Raw genomic sequence first — 19,664 nt, 5'->3', positions numbered from 1 at the left:
CAAATTTCATTCCGACTAATTCACTGAGACTTAGAATCATATAATGTAATTAAAAGGTCAAAAGTAATGAGCAGAATTTAAGGTCTCGTTGAATTGTCCCTTTTCCCGACCTGTTTCAGCCATCTAATACAAAAATTGAAAAGAAAGAGGTAAATATTTAAAACTATACAAAAATCGAGACTAGGTAGGTAAGGTTCACATATTCTTACTTATTACAGTATAAAGTTCATAATCCTTACTCGTTGGGACTTCGGCGATTCCAGATTATGGGTTTTTCCGAATTATAGATCATCAATTTAAATCTGGTAAGATGGCATGCAGAAATTATACAATTAAAAATATGACACCGTAATTTATGAAATAAAGAGCAATTATGATCTAAATTTTACAAAAAAAAAGCTTAACATTTATTTGTTTACTTTATTAAACATTTCTTTCAACGTGCGCATGCGTAAAGCATACATTAAGCATAGTCGAAATTAGAAAATTGCAACCAGAAAACTATTTGATGTGTATTCGTAATATGTATAATGACGAGGAAATTGATTTAAATCATATCAAAGACGGAGTACATTGAGATGAAATACTGCATTTAGTAAGGAATTATAAGCCGAATAAAATAAAAACATCTGCCCTGAAGATGAGGATAGTGCTGACCGATCAACTTCCAGTTCATTGCGCCCCGCGACGTTTAACTTCTCACAAATCTCTAAACTTTCGATTCCAAAGATTTTGGCTCCTATCGAAAAAGCTTTCAAGTTCAGTAAAGTTTCAGATTCATAGAAAGAAATGATTAGGCATCTTATCGCTTATATTGTGAAATTCAATAATAAACCTTTGAAACCAAATCTAACCAAAAGAGAAAGAGCTACAATAGGCGAAATTCATTCTAACCCGAATATTATCATTTCAAAGGCCGACAAAGGTGGCCAGGTAGTCGTCATGGATAAGAACACTTACATTGATGGAGTCACTATACTCTTAAACGAAGAACCATATAATCCAATCCCTAAAGATCCTTCACCTTCGGACCTGTCAAAAATAAAAACTGCGATCAAATCTTCACAAAATCTTTCAAGCAACTTAAAACATTCGCTTATCCCATCTGATGCGAATTGTGCCAGATTATACGCTCTTCCCAAAATTCATAAACATGGTATTCCTTTCCGCTCTATTGTATCAAATTTAGGTACTGCCTCGTATCCGTTAGCTAAATAACTAGTTTCTGGATTTTCAACTCTATTAGACAATAACATTTACACCATAAAAAATTCAATAGAGTTTTTAAAAACATTTCTCCTAGAAATTTACTCATGGTTTCGGCTGATCTTTGGAATATGGTAACTGGTAGTTTGGCGACATTTTAGAGGCAATAAAGGTTACTACCTAGGACTTTGGTAATAATGTGAGCAGTACTCAGTTCCGATTATGCATTATTTTGTGTGAGGGAAATGATAGATCATGAGATATGTCATGTGATATTAATGGACGAATTACAGTTATGTAATCGGAAAAAGGGGGGAAATTTGGAAAAATATTTCTGGCAGTATATTATTTTGTATTAAGCTTCATAGTGTGTTGTGTGAAGTAGTGTTGAATAATTTTCGGATTGTATGGCGCTGTCTAATATTATTTTAAAGATCCGGAAACAGGTGCACATACCAATACAATAGAGGGCACATGGAGTGCTATAAAAAGCGCCATTCTGAGGCATTGTGATAAAATACAGCATGTAATCTTACGTGCTAATCGCGGCATTAAGTGGAACATGGAACAACATTGTGATAAAGAGAATTTTGCTTTTTATTTAGCGGAGGAAGTGTAGAGGAAAAATTTGCAGAAAAAATCATTCAATAATTTTATTGAATCAATAATAAAAGTGTATCCACCATGTAAGCAAGATTCTGAAGAAGATTAGGTCAGTTAGTATTTTTAATTATTTGAAGATATTATCTTTATGCATTGTTCTAAATGCAAGGTGGAAGTAAAGTAATTTGGTATTATTGGAAAATTGTTATTAGCAATGATTTAGTTTAAAGTAATTAGGATTGTAAGCTAATTTTTATTAATTTAATGTATGTGATTATTTATATTTTAAGTAGTGTTTTTGAATTTAATTATATTTTAATTAAATGATAGTTATTTTGTGAATTATATGTTTGTAAAATTTGGTATACGTTAGAGTGGAAGTAAACGTGCATGGAAATAATTTAAATATTTGACACTAAGTATTTGTAATGTTTGCGGTATGAATTCGTTGGTGACGTTTATAATATAATAGATAATTTAGAGGTAAAAGTTTTTGGATATTTTATTTATTTTATACGTGGAAATGTTCATATTTGGAAAGGGTATATACTTTTTCGCAATCAGGTAATTTCATATATGTTCTTTTTACCGGATTTAAAGATTCAGAAAACTGTCATGCATTTTCGTGAAATTTTTCTAATTTATGAGAAAAAAGCAGTGTACATGGATATAGTGAAGAGTGTGCGCAATGCCATTTTTGTGCAATTCTGGGATGTTTTTTTAAGTAAAAATAAGTCGACGTGTACATGGTTTATGTGTATGTGTTATTCTGAAAAACGCGCAAGGAGTTTGCTATTGTGCACTTTTTCCCAATTTTGCAGTGAATATTTGTCATGATTAAGCAGTTTTGTTAGATAAAATTTCTAGCATAAGTGTAATTCGGCTAGTAGATTGTTGGAAAAAGTGTTGAGTAAATAAAAAGAAAAGAAACATGTCTTTACTTCGTGAAGACAAAATGTCGGCGGGAAAAAAAAATAAAGGGTCGCTGTAGCAGAGTTGGTCGCCAAATTTTCGCCCAAAAATCGCCAAGTTACCATAATCCAAAGATCACCCATGGTTTCTTTTGATGTAAAATCATTATTCACTAATGTTCCAGTGGAGGGTGCATTAAGATATCTAGAAACCAGACTTCACGAATTTCATTTCTCTTGCATCAAAATTGATGAGCTAATTTCTCTCACTCTGTTTGAAACAAACACATTTTGTTTTCCAAAATAAATATTACAAGCAAACTGAGGGATTAGCCATAGGAAGCTCCCTCATTCCCATCCTGGCTGATATCTACATGCATTATTGGAATATGTTATTTATTCCCTTCAAAATTTTCTACAGTTTTTTTTAACATTTATTGGAATAAAGTTATCCTCTATCTTGCTCAATATTGAAGCTTTCAGAGCATCCACTGAAGCAATTGCATCAAATACAGACACAGTTTGATTTTCAACTGTTGTAATAAGTTTATGAAATATTGAAGCCTAAGTGTTAATGAAATATCCTCTCTAGAAATCTAACAAGTATTGGAAAAAAGTTTATTTCCTTGCGATTAGACGCATCAGTTGAGATTGAAACAAATGAACATTTTTCCAAATCACCTGTTGGTCAGTCTGGTGCCTGTCTCCTCTTAACTTACGCTTGAATTCTCAGTTTGCAATCTACACTACTTATATATGCAGTTAAATTTTACGTTCTCATACTACGATTTTTCGGGACAATTTGGAACCGAGAAAGGGCGAAAGGGCCAGTTTTGAGTTTTGCTTTCTGTGTCGAAAGTCAAAATCTTTATTTTCAACACCAGTAATATAAAATTATTAGAAAGCTCATGACTTTGTTCTTTAGTATATTTTAGTTTAATTATGCTACGTAAGAAATGTACGTACCTTTAATGTTTCCATTAAGCTAATAACTTTTTCCTCTTCAAGTTCCGAGGGAAACGGCCGAATCAGTTCATGAAACGGTACATTATGTACATCTTTGACATGCGCAGCATGAATACTGCTACCAGAGAAATTTTCAAAATTTTCAGTCATTTTCCGATCAGATTCAAGCAAATCGTTCGAGCAAATGACACGGCTTTCTCTTTTACCAGCAACTGAAAAGCAGCGTAACACGGTATTCGGAGAAAAATTCGCGGCAACGATCTGATAGAATACATCCCTGTTAAATGAGGAAATTCCGGTAAAGAATAATACGTTCTTTGATTCCGGTTCCGTTGCCGTCACATTTTGTTTGCTTTTACAATATTATTTGCATTAAACTGAAAGTAAAACGTACAGAGTAGTTAACCTTCAACAAAATAACATATCTAAACCATGCTTTCGCAGTCCTCGCATGACGTAATTTCCGAGGATTTCCACTATTAAAGTTTTGTTGAGATACTGCAATATCCTTTAAATCAAAGTACGAAATTGAATCAGAATAAGAAAACTATTATAGTGTCTGTTTTTGAGCATGGATCATAATTTCGAACGGCGCGCTGAACCATTGCTCATATAAAAATTGGTTCTCCAACTCCACCTTAGTAAAGAATTCAATTGAGAATCCATATTAAAAAAAAAAAAAAAAAAAAAAAAAAAAAACTATAGCATCTCATGAAATATTGTTTTGATTTTATTCATGCTGCCAGCCATTCAAATTTTGGGTTTACTTAATTCCATGGTGTGGGTTTATAATCAACATAGCGTGGATATTTTGTGCGTTCTTTCGATTTTATCAAATTTCAGATTTGGTTTAAAAGAAAATTTTAAAATGGGTAATATACCCAAAAATAAAGGTGGAGGAACAAGAAATAAATACAGAGAATGTATGATGAAAATAATGATTTGTTTCTGGTAAACATTTAAGAACGTAGACGTAAACAAAACATCCGTTTTATGACGTAATATGGAAAAGGCGCGCAGATGAAACTGCTCTAGCAAAGAATTCTTTGGCTCTAGCACATTCGAAGGGCGATCCAATAAATATTAGTTTGGTGTCAATTCGCTGTTGAGCTATTCAGCAAAGATTTTGATATGCATTTCTCTTGGAATAATGTAAATGACGATGGACTTTTCGGCCCTAAGTCATTGTTTATGGTAACATTAGACTATGTATCAAAGAATGCAGAAAGCATCCAATGTTTAATAGGTTTTCCCGATATTGTTGGGCAGAAAATATTTGAGCGATATATATCATTGAATGAATTCATTTGCTGTTCTGCTAGAGACCACATAAAGGTCATAAGAACTTTTAAAATTGCCTATGAAAATCTCCTTTTAGAATCTTTAAATTTAAACTCAAATCTGCTTGTAATAAACGAATATTTAGATCATATTTTAGAGCTAACACATTTTATAACTGAATTATGTGTTTGTGACTGTTATTTAGGCAATAATCATGAACTAATAGAACATATTTCTAATTTGCATAGGTATGGATTTTTTTCCCTTAAATTATTGCATATTTTTTTAATTGTGATTAGAAATACAGCAAAAAGCTTTTATTGAGATTACTTAATTTCATCTTACTTTTTAATTATTAATGGCTTTATCTGCATATGTATTCCTGCAATATTTATTGATGGAAATCTTTTTTTTTTTTCCTCTGAAGATTTTGCCGTAGAAATTCTGCATTAGAGTAAGTTTTTCTGTTCTGTTGATTGTAATAGGCTGCTTGATGGAAACTTGCGTATTTTAAGGTACCTTAATTTCATTTCAGCTGTTAAGTGCATTGGAGTGAAAAAAGTCTCTTAAGCAGTGCGTCTACGAATATGTATATATGTACTTCCAATAATTAAAAACCTTTCATAAATATTTATGCCTTTGATGTGACTAAGAGCTAAAATATGTTTAATTTTCCACAGACAACTGAGTGAATCAAAATGAATTTAAGAAAGCTTGGGAAATTTTAGTATGGTTATAAAAGCAATTAATAAAGCTATCATTTCATGAAAACTGTCTATACATAGTTCTTATATTAAAATATATTTATTAAATGTAAATATATTATTTACATTTAATACATATAAATATACATATTTGCAATTTATTTATTAAATGTAGATACTATTAAATCCTGTTTGATTTAGCATTTCATCAAGAGGGGGAAAATGTATTTTTATTAATAGTAATTTAAAATATCAGTTAACCAAATAAATACTTAATGATATTTTCTGAAAAATAGCAGTTAATTTGCTACATTCAGGTATAAAAATTTTAAACTACTTTTTAAGTAAAATTTAACTTTAAAAATAAAAATTTGCTAATATTTAGACCAAATAATACTTTTATAGATTAATAAAAGAAAATCTGAACATAGAAAGATTGCAGAAGTGTGAACACAGTAAAGTATATTATATATACTACATTACTATGTTTAAACGCTGGTGAAGTAAAAGTTTCTAGTTGTATTTTAAAACATCTGGGTAAAATCCTAGGAGAGCCCACACTCTTGGTGACAAACTGGGAAGTACGCACTGCTTCACACATTTCTCAAAACCGCCGGGGATGTTTCCGTAACTGGCACTAGGCGAAATTTCGGATTTGTTTTTGAAAATAGTCAGAGTTGCACAAACTCTGCATTGCATACTCCGTGGACTTTATCCATATATACATCGATGCGCGCCATAACCAAAATCATTCAAGCCAAGGGTCACTTTGCTAGGATCCAACCACCATCTGGTAGGTTTCAAAAATATGCTATTCATTTTTATGTTGGAATGATATTGAGTAAATTTTTGTTTTAACACTTTATTTATTACATTATTAGGTACTCTTCTATTATTGGGACCAGATTAAAAAATGTATGTATGTATGCATGTAAGTGCATATATGTGTGTATACATACACATACATTCATGCTTACAATGAACACATACATCCATACATGCATATGAACATACGTTTCTGAATCTGGTCCTGATAACAGAAGAGTACCCATTTTTATATTATGTGCTTAAATTAACAGCTGTCCAAATAAAATATTCTTGAAACAATCAAAATTTTTAGTTTCAGTTTTATTCTGTAAAACTACTTTTCAATTCAGTTACTCTTCATTTTTATAATGAAATATTAGTAAATGTATATAGTATTTGCTTTCATTTGTAGGCTGAAAAAATTGTGTTTGAAAAATAATTCCTTAAAAGATGGAGCTATTCGTAAAATTACACTTCCACTGAGGATGTTTAATAAAGGCCCTACACAACTTGAATATTTGAACTTAGCAGGTAAATAATGGCATTTAATTAGAAAGCAGGTAAAGAATGGTATTTAGTCCATAAGCAGGTAAAGAATGGTATTTAAGTAGCAGGTAAATATGGTATTAATATATCTTGGTTATTTTATTTAGAGTTTCATATTAAACTGCTTTACTGCTTTTGCGTTCATTGCTTCACATAATTTTTCATGTGTGTCATTTTTCACATGTGTTCAGTTTTTTTTTCTTTTTACTTATAATGCACAATAATGATTGGAGTATTTGTGTATTAGACAGATGCCAGTAATAAATTGCCAAATGAGCACTCGCAATTACTAATATTGTTGATTAGATGTTACAAATTTAGTACTCCCGTTGAAATGGAAATAAAATTTGCATGCTACAGGTTAAGCATTTAAGTTTGCCAATTTTAGCTCCTAAGGGAGCAGCCTCTTTAACAAGGTAATACCAGTTGTGAACAAAGTCACATATGCTAATATAAGAATACAAACATAATTATTTAAACAGATAATTAATTATAAATTGTTCATAAGTACTGCTTGCAGGTTTACAAAAGTACAAAAAGGAAAAGTATAATAATCTCTCTAAAATCATTTGACGGGCACATTTACAGCAGAGGAAACCTCTCGTGTTAATATTCGGATGATCTTCCACTCTTTGCAGAATGCCCTCTACAACTTGTGGGATCCGAACACTCCTCTCACGCCTTGTATCGTGTATGTCGGTGACAAAGGATCCCATTTCACACAGGCACTGATGAAATCGCTCGAACATTTTTCGGTCTGGCATGCGTATTCTCAGGAAACGCTGCCTGTACAGTCTTTTGGCTTGCAGAGCATTCCCATTTGCAAGACCATATATAAAGTGCATGTCCACCCTTTTTCTGATTAGTGTATATCAACATGCATTCTGAAATCCATGCTAAATGACAATATGTAAGAAAACTTGTGCTTTATGTTTTCCATTACAGTGCCCTCTAGCAGTTCAACACTTGCTCTCTGCCCATGCATTGTATGGTAAAAATTGCTTGTTTAGATGTTTCCTGTCACTCCTTAGAATTTTACCCATCAGTTTCAAAATATGCTGTATATCATAATTTCTAATGCTTTCTTTTTATCTTTTTTATGTGTGTGTATGGCGTTTTTAACGAGGATTTTCATTTTTAGAGTAGCTTTTTTATGCTACTTATTATAGCTCTTGTATTCTACAATGTGATATGTTCTGGTGATAAAAAGTGGACCTTCTTAGAATCCAAGCATATGGAAGAACTGTCTATATTATATGGATGAAAAAAGTTTTGATTATTTTGTAATGCTGGTGTAATGATTAGAATCTGCAATTTATAATGCTAAAATGCTAAAAGTTTTATTTTTATTCAGTGAACTTTCCGTGATAAAGTAATTTCAGCTTTCAGAATTCACATATTAATGTCTGTAAATGTAATTTCATTTGCTATTTTGATCTTAAAACAAATTTTTTAATTCCGTTTTTTATTTAAGAAGAGAAGAAAAGAAGAAATATATATATATATACTATATACGTAATGAAACCTTGCTTAATGAGCATAATTGGCTCCCCAAATCTTACTTGTAATGCGAAACACTTATTGAGCAAAGTATTTTTTTTTCATAGGAATCAATGTAAAATAGGATAATTCTTTAAGTAAAACTTTAAAAAAATTTATAATAATGTAATTTATAATTTAAGATATATTCCTTTTTTACAAAGAAATGGTCTAAAGACATGGTTTTGAGTATGCTTCAAAATTTGGCAAAAATGAGACTCAAATAAATTTGTGATTCGGATATTTACTCCCTTATTAGGCTGAGGCTTCTTAGCATACGATATGACAGTTTCCTATGCTTTCAGCATCTCTCTTATTTCACTGGAAGGTTATTTCTTTGCTAAGGCTGTTATCTCCTCCTTTCTTAACAAAATCTCCTTCACAACTTCTTACTGTGACACAGAATGCAGCTCCATAAACAACTTGACAATTAGTTCATCATTGCTATATCCACTTCTAGCCCTATAATCTTGGAAGAAACACAACACAGGCTCTGCAGGCACTTGCTCACACTCCTCAGAGTCGTGTTCAACATCACTGTTAAGCCAGAGCTTCTAACTAAAATACAGGCAGGATCCTGTGTGTGAGATCACAGTGTCTCCACATCATTCATTCTATGAAACACAGCTTGTTGAGAGTCATTTTTTAAAATTTATTTGGCTCATTAAGCAAGGTATGACTGTATATATACAGTACAAAGTCTTTAATCCGGACTCGTCAGGACTTCGGCAATTCCGGATTAGGGATTTTTCCGGATTATAGATCATCAATTTAAATCTGGTAAGATGGCAGGCAGAAATTATAAAATTAAAAATATGAAACCATAATTTATGAAATAAAGAGCAATTATGATCTAAAGGGTATCAAAATTTACAAAAAAAAAAAAAGCTTAATATTTGTTTACTTTATTAAACATTTCTTTCAACGCATGCATGCATTACTCATAGTCGAAATTAGAAAATTGCAATCAGAAAACTATTTGATGTGTATTCGCGATATTTATGACGACGAGGAATTTGATTTAAATCATATCAAAGGCGAAGTACATCGAGATGAAATACTACATTTAGTAAGGAATTATAAGCCGAATAAAATAAAAACATCTGCCCTGAAGATGAGGATAGTGCTGACAGATCAACTAGTTCATTGTGCACCACGACGTTTCTTCCCCACGGCAGAGCAGTGTGAAATTGATAAACTGATTTCGGAATGGTTAGAGAAACAAATCACCTCTCTGCCACTTTCTTCATGCCTTTATCCATTTTTTTGCAGCAATTCCACTTTTTGTTTAATGGACATCAAAATATGCTTTTGTTTTGTGGATCCTTTGGCAGCTTCAGAATCGGAAACTCTTTTTGATGTAATTGAAAGTCCAAGCTTACTTTTTATAAAATTGCTCTAACAGTCTGCAGTAAATAATAAGCCGGATCCAATTAGAAAATTAAGGAACAACGCAATCTGCAACATTAACTGAAATAGATAATTAGATAATTTTAGTTTAGCATATACCGTCTGTTATACATTAAACATGCATGTGTAAACGTATTATGTGCATGCGTAAAGGTGTTATGCGTGTGCGTAAATGCATTATGTGTTAATGCATGCGCAGAAAGTTTGTAGCTTTGAGGTCCAGATTATAGACGTCTGGATTAAAGACTTTGTACTGTATTTATCTTGTAAATTCTCTCCATGAAGTAGAATTTAATAAATATATGTATCTGTTATTGCCATTACTGTTGTGCAAATGAAAGTTTTAACCATTATCTCAGAATCTTACTATCCTTCAGCTGAAAAAAAATTACTTTACTAATTGTTTAAAAAATAAAGAAATTAAAATTATGTTTGTGTCTCAGACATTTTTACTGCTAAATTAATCTGCTTATAAAATAATGTATTTTTTCAGGTAATAAAATAACAGATGATATTGTACCTTGGTTATCGGCATTCAAGGCTTTGCAGTTTTTAAATGTCACAGATTCAGATATCACTGTATGAGCATATTTTAAACCTTTACCAGTAACTCAAAAATTATGGTTATTGCATAATATTTTATAATATTTATTTTATGTTTAGTTTTCTTATCTAACATAATTATTATCTTTAACAATTATAATTTTAAAAAAGTTTAGTGAGTTTATGAAAGAATTATGTTTTATTTTATTATAGCCTTCTGATAAATTCTTCTGTATGTAACTATTGTTATTTTGAGGAAGATATAATTTTTTAAAACGGTAAATTAAATATTTTTCATACTGTTATGCATTTATATGTAATAATGTTAAGAAAATGCTTTTGATTCCTAAAATATTAATTTTAGAAATACCATCATTTTTGGTTGATATTTCTCAAATACATCAAATGTTTATGAATAAATTTTTGTTTTAAATACAAGTAAGAAAACCTGCAGTATTATGACTTTTAATTATCATATTTTATCATAATAATGAACAGTTGATTAGAAATATTTTGATGAAGTCTAACGTTAGGAATGGAGACAAATAAATAAGCAGAGATTCATCTAAATTAACATATATTGAAACACAAAATGGCACAAGTACAGTAAATTCTACATGGTAAAGTAAAACAGTGACAACAACTAAAAAAAACGTTGCTAAGAGAAAAATATAAAAAACGTGTTGCCACACATGTTGTAAAATACAAATGGGAAATATAATCACAAATAAAAGTTATTTACAACACTCCCCCTTGATTAAATTTCCCTCAGTCCTACACAGAACCTTTGATTGAACAAGGCTTTCTTTTGCACACTTTTTGTGAACATGTCTGCTGCATTTGAACTGGAAGGCACATACGTAAAGTTTAACAACTTCTCTTCAACTTTTTCTCTCAAGAAAAAATGCCTGAGTTCAATATGTTTGTTACGCTCTGAAGTGACATGGTTTTTGGCTAAAGAAATGGCACCCTGATTATCAACAAATATGTTTTGTGGAAAGTTTAAAAAATGTTCTCCCACAATTTCTTTAAAAAAATTTTGGAACCACAGTACTTCCTTGGCTGCGTGGCACATTGAGAGGTACTCAGCTTCAACTGTTGACAATGCAGTCGTCTGTTGTTTCTTACTGCTCCATGAGACAGCTCCACCTGCTAGTAGCACCACATAGCCACTAAATGATCGTCTGTCAATCTTATCACCACCCCAATCAGAATCACAAAACACTTCCAAATTCTTTCCTGTCTTTTGGAAAGTCAGCTTTAATTCCTTGGTTTGTTTTAGGTAATGAAGGATATGTTGTACACCAGCCCAATGTTCCTTGCTTGGGCAATTATTGAATTGGCTCATGTAAGTAGTAGCAAAAGCTAAATCTGGCCTTGTTCCTCCTGCTAGGTACAAGAGCCCTCCAACAGCCTGCCTATATTTTAATGCTCCTTCAGCATTCAACATGTTATCCTTAGTGGCTGTTGCATATTTCATACCTGGATCTAATGGTGTTGATGCTCCTTTAGCATCTTGCATATTGGTTGTTTCCAAGAGTTCACTAGCATAGACACTTTGGTCAAGAGTCACACAGCTATCTTCCCTTCTGCTTATCCTAATTGAAAGAAGGTGATGTATTTCTCCCAAGTCCTTGATTTTAAATATAGCTGCAATATTATCCTTAAATTCCTGAATGATGAATTCTTTGCTGGACATTACAAGAAGATCATCCACATACACACCTACAATTAACTCCTTTTCTTTATTGAAGTAAACACAAGGATCTGCTCTGGATCTTGTTAGGCTCGTTGATTTCAGAAATTTATCGAGGCACATATTCCATTCTCTCCCAGACTGTTAAATGAAGTCCATAAAGGCTTCTCTTTAGCAAGCAAACTTCTCTGTGTGTTTTCTCATGCAGACTCATGGGTGGCTGTTCCATGAAAATTGTCTCACTCAGTCTTCCATTTAAATAGGCTGCAGTAATATCAAGTTGATGAACCTGCCAGTCTTGCTCAACTGAGAATGCTAATAAAGTTCTAATTGATTTTGTTTTTATTACAGGAGAAAACGTCTCTTTGTAGTCAATTCCTTCGACTTGGGTGTAGCCACGAGCAACTAAACGAGCTTTGTATCTTTCCACTTGTCCATCTTTGTTAAGTTTTCTCTTGAAGACCCACTTACATTTCACAACTTTCCTTCCCTCTGGCCTATGCACTATGTCCCAAGTTTCATTTCGTTTCAAATTTTCCAACTCTTCTTCCATGGCTAACTTCCATTTTTCTGCATCTGGATTAGTTAATGCCTCTTTTAAAGTTTCAGGATCATTCTGGAAAGCTTTCTTGGGTGTTGAGCCTTCATATTTCTGTTTCTCGGATTGTCAGCTGCACTGCATTCCACTTGTAATTCCATTTATTTCTGGAGGATTTCCTTCATAAATCTCTGAATTTTCCATGATATAATCCTTTGTCCACTTAGGCGCTGAAATTTGTCTTCTGGGTCGATTCTCCTTTTCTGGTATATCCTCCACCTCCTTCTTTTCCTGTTGAGGGCCTTCGTCTATTACTTTATTTTCCACTTCATCATCTTGAGATGAATTTCTTCCAGAAACTTGTTGTGGGTGCAATGTTATAATGTTTCCAGTCATGGAAGGTTTCTTTTCAAATATGACATCTCGGGAACAGATTACTGTACCGGTTTCTTTGATGTAAATGCGGTACCTTTCATCTCCATCATACCCTTTAGTTGCCCTTTTGTCCATCTTTCTCCTCTTCTGAACTGGGATATGAGTATAGCAAGTCGATCCAATGATGCGCATGTGTTTTATTCTGGGTTTCTTTCCCATCCATAATTCATAAGGGCTTGAATTAGGAACTGAAGACTTTCTTGTCCTATTTAATATATAAATTGAAGTACTGACTAACTCTGCCCATAGGAAAGCTGGAAAGTCCACTTCCTCATTCGAGTATTTGAGAGTTCTGGCCATTTCTAGGACTGTTCTGTTCTCTTGTTCAGCACTGCCATTTTGTTCTGGTGTATATGGAGCCATGAGCCTCTGGGAGATTCCTTGCTTGTTCAAGATCTTGCGAACGGCTTGGTTGTCAAATTCTCCACCATTGTCACTGAGCATTTCTTTAACCGTATGCCCTAAGTTCTTAGCTTGAGCTATGAAATTTTCAAGCACATCTTTTACTTCTGATTTGTGCTTTAAGAAAAAACAGTATCGAAATTTGGTGTAGGCATCTTTGAAGATTGCAGAGTAATGGTATTTCCTAAATGACTGATCAAATGGCCCACAAATATCTGTCGAGAACAATTCTCCAGCTTTTGTAACCACTTTCCTGGTTCCGAGCTTTAAACGGTGGAATTTTCCATATACACAAGCTTCACATAATTTCATATCAGACTTAATCTTAATATTCAACTCTTTCTCTACAATGGCCTTTACATGCTTTTTATCTTGGTGATCCCATCGTTCATGATAAAGTTGGAGAGTTGATTCATTATTCTCAGTCATGTTGATGTTAATGTGAGTTTCAGGAACTCTTCATCACAGCTTTGAAGAGACCCCCACCAGCATTTCTTGTTCCATGCAGAACTATTTCACCGTCTATTTTTAAATAGCAGTCCTTAAATGTTGATTCAAACACACTGTTTTGATTTCTATCTTGAGATGCTAACTCAGAAAATAGATTTTTACTTATTTCTGGAACATACCAGACATCTTCAAGATTTTTGATTTGATTCATCCCATTTACAATGGTCATTATCTTGATGGTGCCTTTTCCAATTGCTGGTAATGACTTTCCATTTGCCACAGTGATGCTATGAGGAAGCTTAAATCTTTTGAAGTCTATAAAGTAGTGCCTGTTATTGACGACATGCTTCGAGGCCCCATTATCAATAAACCAATCATCAGAATTCGTTTCTGCAGAAAATATTGTATCATCTACAGAAGTGTCATATTTGCAGCAACACTGTTTTTACTTCCCTTGTTTGGCCCTATATGTGGACTGGGTTTCGGTGGTTTTCCATCAGCTATCCATTTCTTGCATGTTCTGACCCAATGTCCTCTCTGGTGGCAATAATTACACTTGCCATTGTTTTTCTTGTTAATAGATGATTTCCGCTTAAATTCCGGATTTGCTATCAATGCTTCCTGATCTAAAGTTTCTAAAAAATTTGGATCTTTCCTTAATTCTCTTTCATGGATGCACAATTGTGTGGTTCTAAAGTTCTCTTTTCATCACTAAGAAGTAACCAACTCGATTTGAAAGTACGATAACTGGGAGAAAGAGTATCCAATATTTTACAAATCAACAGCATTTCTGGCAGTCTGTTTTCTTTCTTATTTTCAAGCCCACTGTTCAGTTCATTCCATAGATTTTTCAATTTTGACAAATGAGCTGCCATATCATCATTTGACCAACTGAATTTGAAGAACTGTAAACATATGTTATAAAGTTGGTTATCGGACAAATCTTCGAATACTTTGTGAAGTTCCAGCCAAATGTCTCTTGCGCTGTCAAATCTCATTACCTTTTGTAAAGTGTCTTCAGTCATGGAGTTCGTAAGAACCATCATAGCGCAATTATTTCCTTTATTAAAAACCTTCATATCATCTCTAAATCTCTTTCGAATCTCTTCGGCGGCCGCATGATCAGGCTCTGGCTTCTTCAGTTTTCCTTCCACGACTTCTAAAGCGTTTTTGTGATAATTTAATATGAACTTAATTTTATATTTCCAAATAGGCCAATCACTTTTTCCACATAACGGCTGAACCAATATCTTTGCAGCTTCCATTTTTGCGAACTAATTTGCCGACTCACGTAAGGCTTACGAACTGCCGGTAATGTTTATCTCCACTTCGCTCATAAATTTCCCCGCACAGTTATATCATGCTGGTACCCATAACCTGATGAAGTCTAACGTTAGGAATGGAGACAAATAAATAAGCAGAGATTCATCTAAATTAACATATATTGAAACACAAAATGGCACAAGTACAGTAAATTCTACATGGTAAAGTAAAACAGTGACAACAACTAAAAAAAAAGTTGCTAAGAGAAAAATATAAAAAACGTGTTGCCACACATGTTGTAAAATACAAATGGGAAATATAATCAGAAATAAAAGTTATTTGCAACATATTTTAGTGTATTATTTTATATAAGATTTTTCCCCCCTATAACTTCACTGACTATCATTCATAAATTTATATATTATTCTTCCTTAGAACTCTGAATGTATTTCAGAGTTTTCTATATCATTTCAGTTCAGGTGTATGTATATAAATGAATTCATTTAATGCAAAAACCTTTTTATTATATGATGGCAGTGGCATAGCTGGGGGTGCAAATTGATGTTATGAAATTTTAAAATTAAATGTTTTCTATTCCTAGCAAACATGAAAGTTTTCCACCAAAAAATGTTCTTTATAAAGTTAGGAAGGAAAGGGGAAAAAAAAAAAAAAAAAAAAAAAAACCCATTAAAGTAGCACTTTTAGTACAGGTAGTAATTACCACCCAAATCTACGATTTTCTGCCAATGTTTTTGTAGTTTTTGAAAGCCTTCGTCATAGAAACTTGGTGGCCATGACTCCCAAAACAGATCAACTTCATTTTGGACATCCTGTGCAGAATGGAAGATAGCACCAGCAAGATGCAGCTGCAGATGTGAAAAAAGGTAGAAATCCGAAGGAGCAATGTTAGGGGAAAACGACATTTTTGTACAAATTTCACAACAGAGTGTTCTAAAGCAAGTCTCTTTCTTTCAAATGCCAAAAATCATTTGACAAAATCTGATTAAACATGGCAACACAAACTGCTTGCACAGGTGATATTTGCAGTAGCAGAAAATTTCTGTTAAAACCCGATAAAATAGTAAATAGAATAAAAAGTATAATAAAATAATAAAAAGAAGCATTTTATTAAAACTGAGAAATTTTATGAGGGGGGGATTTTATTTGACAGCTAAATAGCAGTTAAATAAAATGTGTATGTGGTTAAATACAAAGCGGGTTTATCCGTATGTAATACAAACATGTTTGGGTTGGCTGCTGTCAAGTGTATATTCAAAAATGTACAAAAATATATAAATTATACTGAATACTGAAACATAAGTGTAAATAATAAGAAAGTACACTGAGCTTTCTACTGTATAAATGATCCAAAAAATGCTGTATTTTCCCCCCATTATTGAGGAATAATTATTACGTGAATTTGGCTGTGTTACGAATTAACTTGCAGAGTGTGCGTCTATTTTTGTAATACTGAAATGTGCTTTTCTTATTAGAATAAAGGTGCTGATATTATTAAAAGGAAATACTGTATGGAACTTTATTCATCAGACTGCGATACAACTGTAATTGTAACCAAAGGTTGGGCTTCAGATCTTATTAAAAAATGGATTGATATCTGCACATCTAGAAGAAAAAATAAAAGGATAAAAATTCAAAATTCATTTTGTAAGTATTTTGTTTTGCTTCTGTATGCTGATACATTTTCATAAGATTTATGTACGTATTCAAGCTCTTTTTGTACTTTATAAAAGTGCTTTTTCTTCTACTTATCGACATCTCATGAACACAATAACAGTTTTAAGTGCTATTGAAAAGATTCTACTTAGATTAAAATTATCACCCTGGTAGTATATCAAATGTTAATACTTGCTTGTAAAATATTATATCTGTAACAAATGTAAATTTAATAATAGTATTCACTCATAGACAGGCAGTAAAGCCATTGAACGCTGGTAGTTCAGTCTGGGGTTTCAAATCCCAAATGGGATGGCTGTATGGACGTTTTTATGATTTTCCCTATGCGTAATGTATATATAAGCCAATTTTCCTCTGAAAGTCCCTCACGAAGGCATCTCTTTCCTTAGCCAGATAGCCCACCAGTGCTTATCATAATCAAATAAACCAAACTAAACCATCCCTCACAGTAGTATTAAGTGCTATTGAAAAGATGATATTTATGTTAAAATTATTACTCTTGGGAGTATATTGGACGTTTCTGCTTGCTTGTAAAATGTAATAATATTTGTAACAAATGTAAATTGAATAATAGTATTCATTCATAAAATTGATGTTAACTGCACACTATAAAATATAAACTCGCTTAAAAATATGATGTTTGAATCTCTTTAACATTACTACTACATCAAGTGCTTAAGACTCTTTCATCTTATATGTTTTACTTTATTGTACAATGACAAAAGACTCTTTTAAAAATCAATCATACTGAAAGTCTCTTTCTATTTACAAACACACACATATCTTGACAAGTACACAGGAATAATTAAATGGAACATAGTTATACTTAAAATGTGAAGGGGGGGAGAGGTGAAAAACTTTAAATAAAAACCTATATGCCATGTTTACATCAAGCCCCTCTGCAAAATAAAACATGCAATACATATAATTCCTCAAACCATTATTATTCCACTAAAGTACTTTGTGGGTCCAGTAAATCAGTTGTAAGACGCAAGTGAGTAAAAGGGTATTTGTTGGGTTATTATGCTGTCTTTAAGGAAGTACAATTATTTTTATAATAGCAGACTTTAATGCTTTTCTTATAATTTTAATTATTTTCCCTTCATTATTTATTATTTTATATACATCTCACTAAACAAATACCCAAATCAAATTTTTGTTTTATTTTTAATAGCTACAGATAAAAAATGTGTCAACTATATTTAGTTTTTTTCCTTAGTGATGTTTTTGAAATAGAAATTTTATTTAAAATAAAAATAAAGCCTCCATTATCATTTAGACATTATCAATTTTCACTAGATGATCAAGTTTTGCATTTTACAAGGTCTTACCCTTCTTTAAAAAAATTACTAAAATTCCATGAAAATTGCAGTATTTGTTCACAGGGAAATTAAAGAGGTTTTAATTCTCTCTGCTCAACATTATGAAAACTGGTCATAACAAATCATTCTGCTGTTATAAATATTCGCTTATATCTAGGTAAATGTAGATTTAGCTTATTTCTTTTCATTTTAGATTCAAAGAAAAGAAGCAATGAGGCTGAAAAAGCACTTTCTTATAATAAAGTAAAGACTATTTCCAAGATAATGATCTTCAAAAGAGTGCCATACAAAGAATCGTGTGTGAATCCTTTGGCACCAAAAGTAACCACTCTCTTCCAGACACCTGATTATTATAAAGAAGCTATCAAAAAAGAAATATTTCCTCAATATTTATTTAATGGTCCAAAATAATTTCTGATACATGAACGTTAGTTTTCTCATTATATTTTTATCTTTTACATATTTTGACTGAAAATAAACTAATAAAATTTATACACATTCCATACTGTATGCATTAGCTTTTTATAGTTGTGCAATTTTTGTGCAGTGAACGCTCCATCTATTCTCTAGATGAGTAGTTTCTTAACTTTTTTCTTTTTGTATCCTTTAATAAGACTTTATAATTGTAGAGTATGCCTAACCTTCCCCTTTATAACCTATGATCCCCTTTCAATATTCTTGCAGTATATCTTATATTGGTATTTTAATACTGCAAATTAATAAACTGCAATAATAGATAACTTAAAAATTTATTTATCATGCTTAATAACTTTAAATGAGTATAAATTTTAAAACTCCACACTCAAATTATCTTGAATATCATGATTTGAAGAAAGAGTTGTGTAACTGACTTGATAATTTATAAAAATATTAGCTGCTAATTGCCATACACAATACACTGTGACACAATAGGAAAAGGAGTTTACTACACACGATACACGAGGAGCCAAATAATATGATGGATATATCTTATTTCAGCGTTTTTCAAAGTGTGGGTGGTGATCCGGCACTGGGTCACAGAAAAATTCAGCTGGGTTGTGGCAAAAATTAAAAGGACACAAAAAATCTATAACATTTTGCTCGAAATTTAATATTTTTCAAGTACTGCAGGTGGCAATGCTTTGCCACCATTTCTTACCGGACCATTTAAATTCGGATGCTCTGATTGGCAGATTTTGATTCATCATTCAGTGCCTTCTCCGGTACATGTGCTGTGAACTCACGTGTATCAAAACAAGGTTATGTTTGAATTTTTGTTACGTATTTTATTTGGCAGTACTTATTATTACCTATTATTAAGTAATAAAAATACTTTTTCTTATAAATCATTAATAAACAAATTATTTT

The 19,664-nt window shown here is 32.1% G+C and overlaps 2 protein-coding genes across 3 annotated transcripts in view; one reads left to right on the top strand and one right to left on the bottom strand.

Annotated features, from left to right (window-relative positions):
* Nucleotides 1–4,287, bottom strand: part of Srx (sulfiredoxin) — a 35,445-nt gene extending 31,158 nt beyond the window's left edge. Inside the window, exon 1 of the mRNA XM_035375771.2 lies at nucleotides 3,687–4,287. Coding sequence (XP_035231662.1) covers nucleotides 3,687–3,836 — 150 coding nt within the window. The 5' untranslated portion in view covers nucleotides 3,837–4,287. The remainder of the gene's footprint in view (nucleotides 1–3,686) is intronic.
* Nucleotides 4,288–4,467: 180 nt separating this feature from the next.
* Nucleotides 4,468–18,818, top strand: LOC118203486 (leucine-rich repeat-containing protein 42-like). Of its 2 annotated transcripts, XM_035375769.2 has the most exons (6): nucleotides 4,468–5,215; nucleotides 5,395–5,421; nucleotides 6,891–7,009; nucleotides 10,467–10,552; nucleotides 16,794–16,965; nucleotides 18,511–18,818. In XM_035375769.2, the coding sequence occupies exons 1-6, from the start codon at nucleotides 4,818–4,820 to the stop codon at nucleotides 18,726–18,728; spliced, it is 1,020 nt and encodes a 339-aa protein (XP_035231660.2). In that variant the 5' UTR covers nucleotides 4,468–4,817; the 3' UTR covers nucleotides 18,729–18,818. The 2 variants fall into 2 exon arrangements, with proteins under 2 accessions (XP_035231660.2, XP_035231661.2); XM_035375770.2 differs by lacking the exon at nucleotides 5,395–5,421.
* Nucleotides 18,819–19,664: the final 846 nt, after the last annotated feature.

Source organism: Stegodyphus dumicola, chromosome 9 (genome assembly GCF_044657685.1).
Source record: "Stegodyphus dumicola isolate Sdum_Otavi_A_Nest chromosome 9, ASM4465768v1".
Classification (NCBI taxonomy): Eukaryota; Metazoa; Arthropoda; class Arachnida; order Araneae; family Eresidae; genus Stegodyphus; species Stegodyphus dumicola.
Note: the sequence above shows the minus strand (reverse complement) of the source record. Positions and strands in the feature narration are given on the sequence as shown.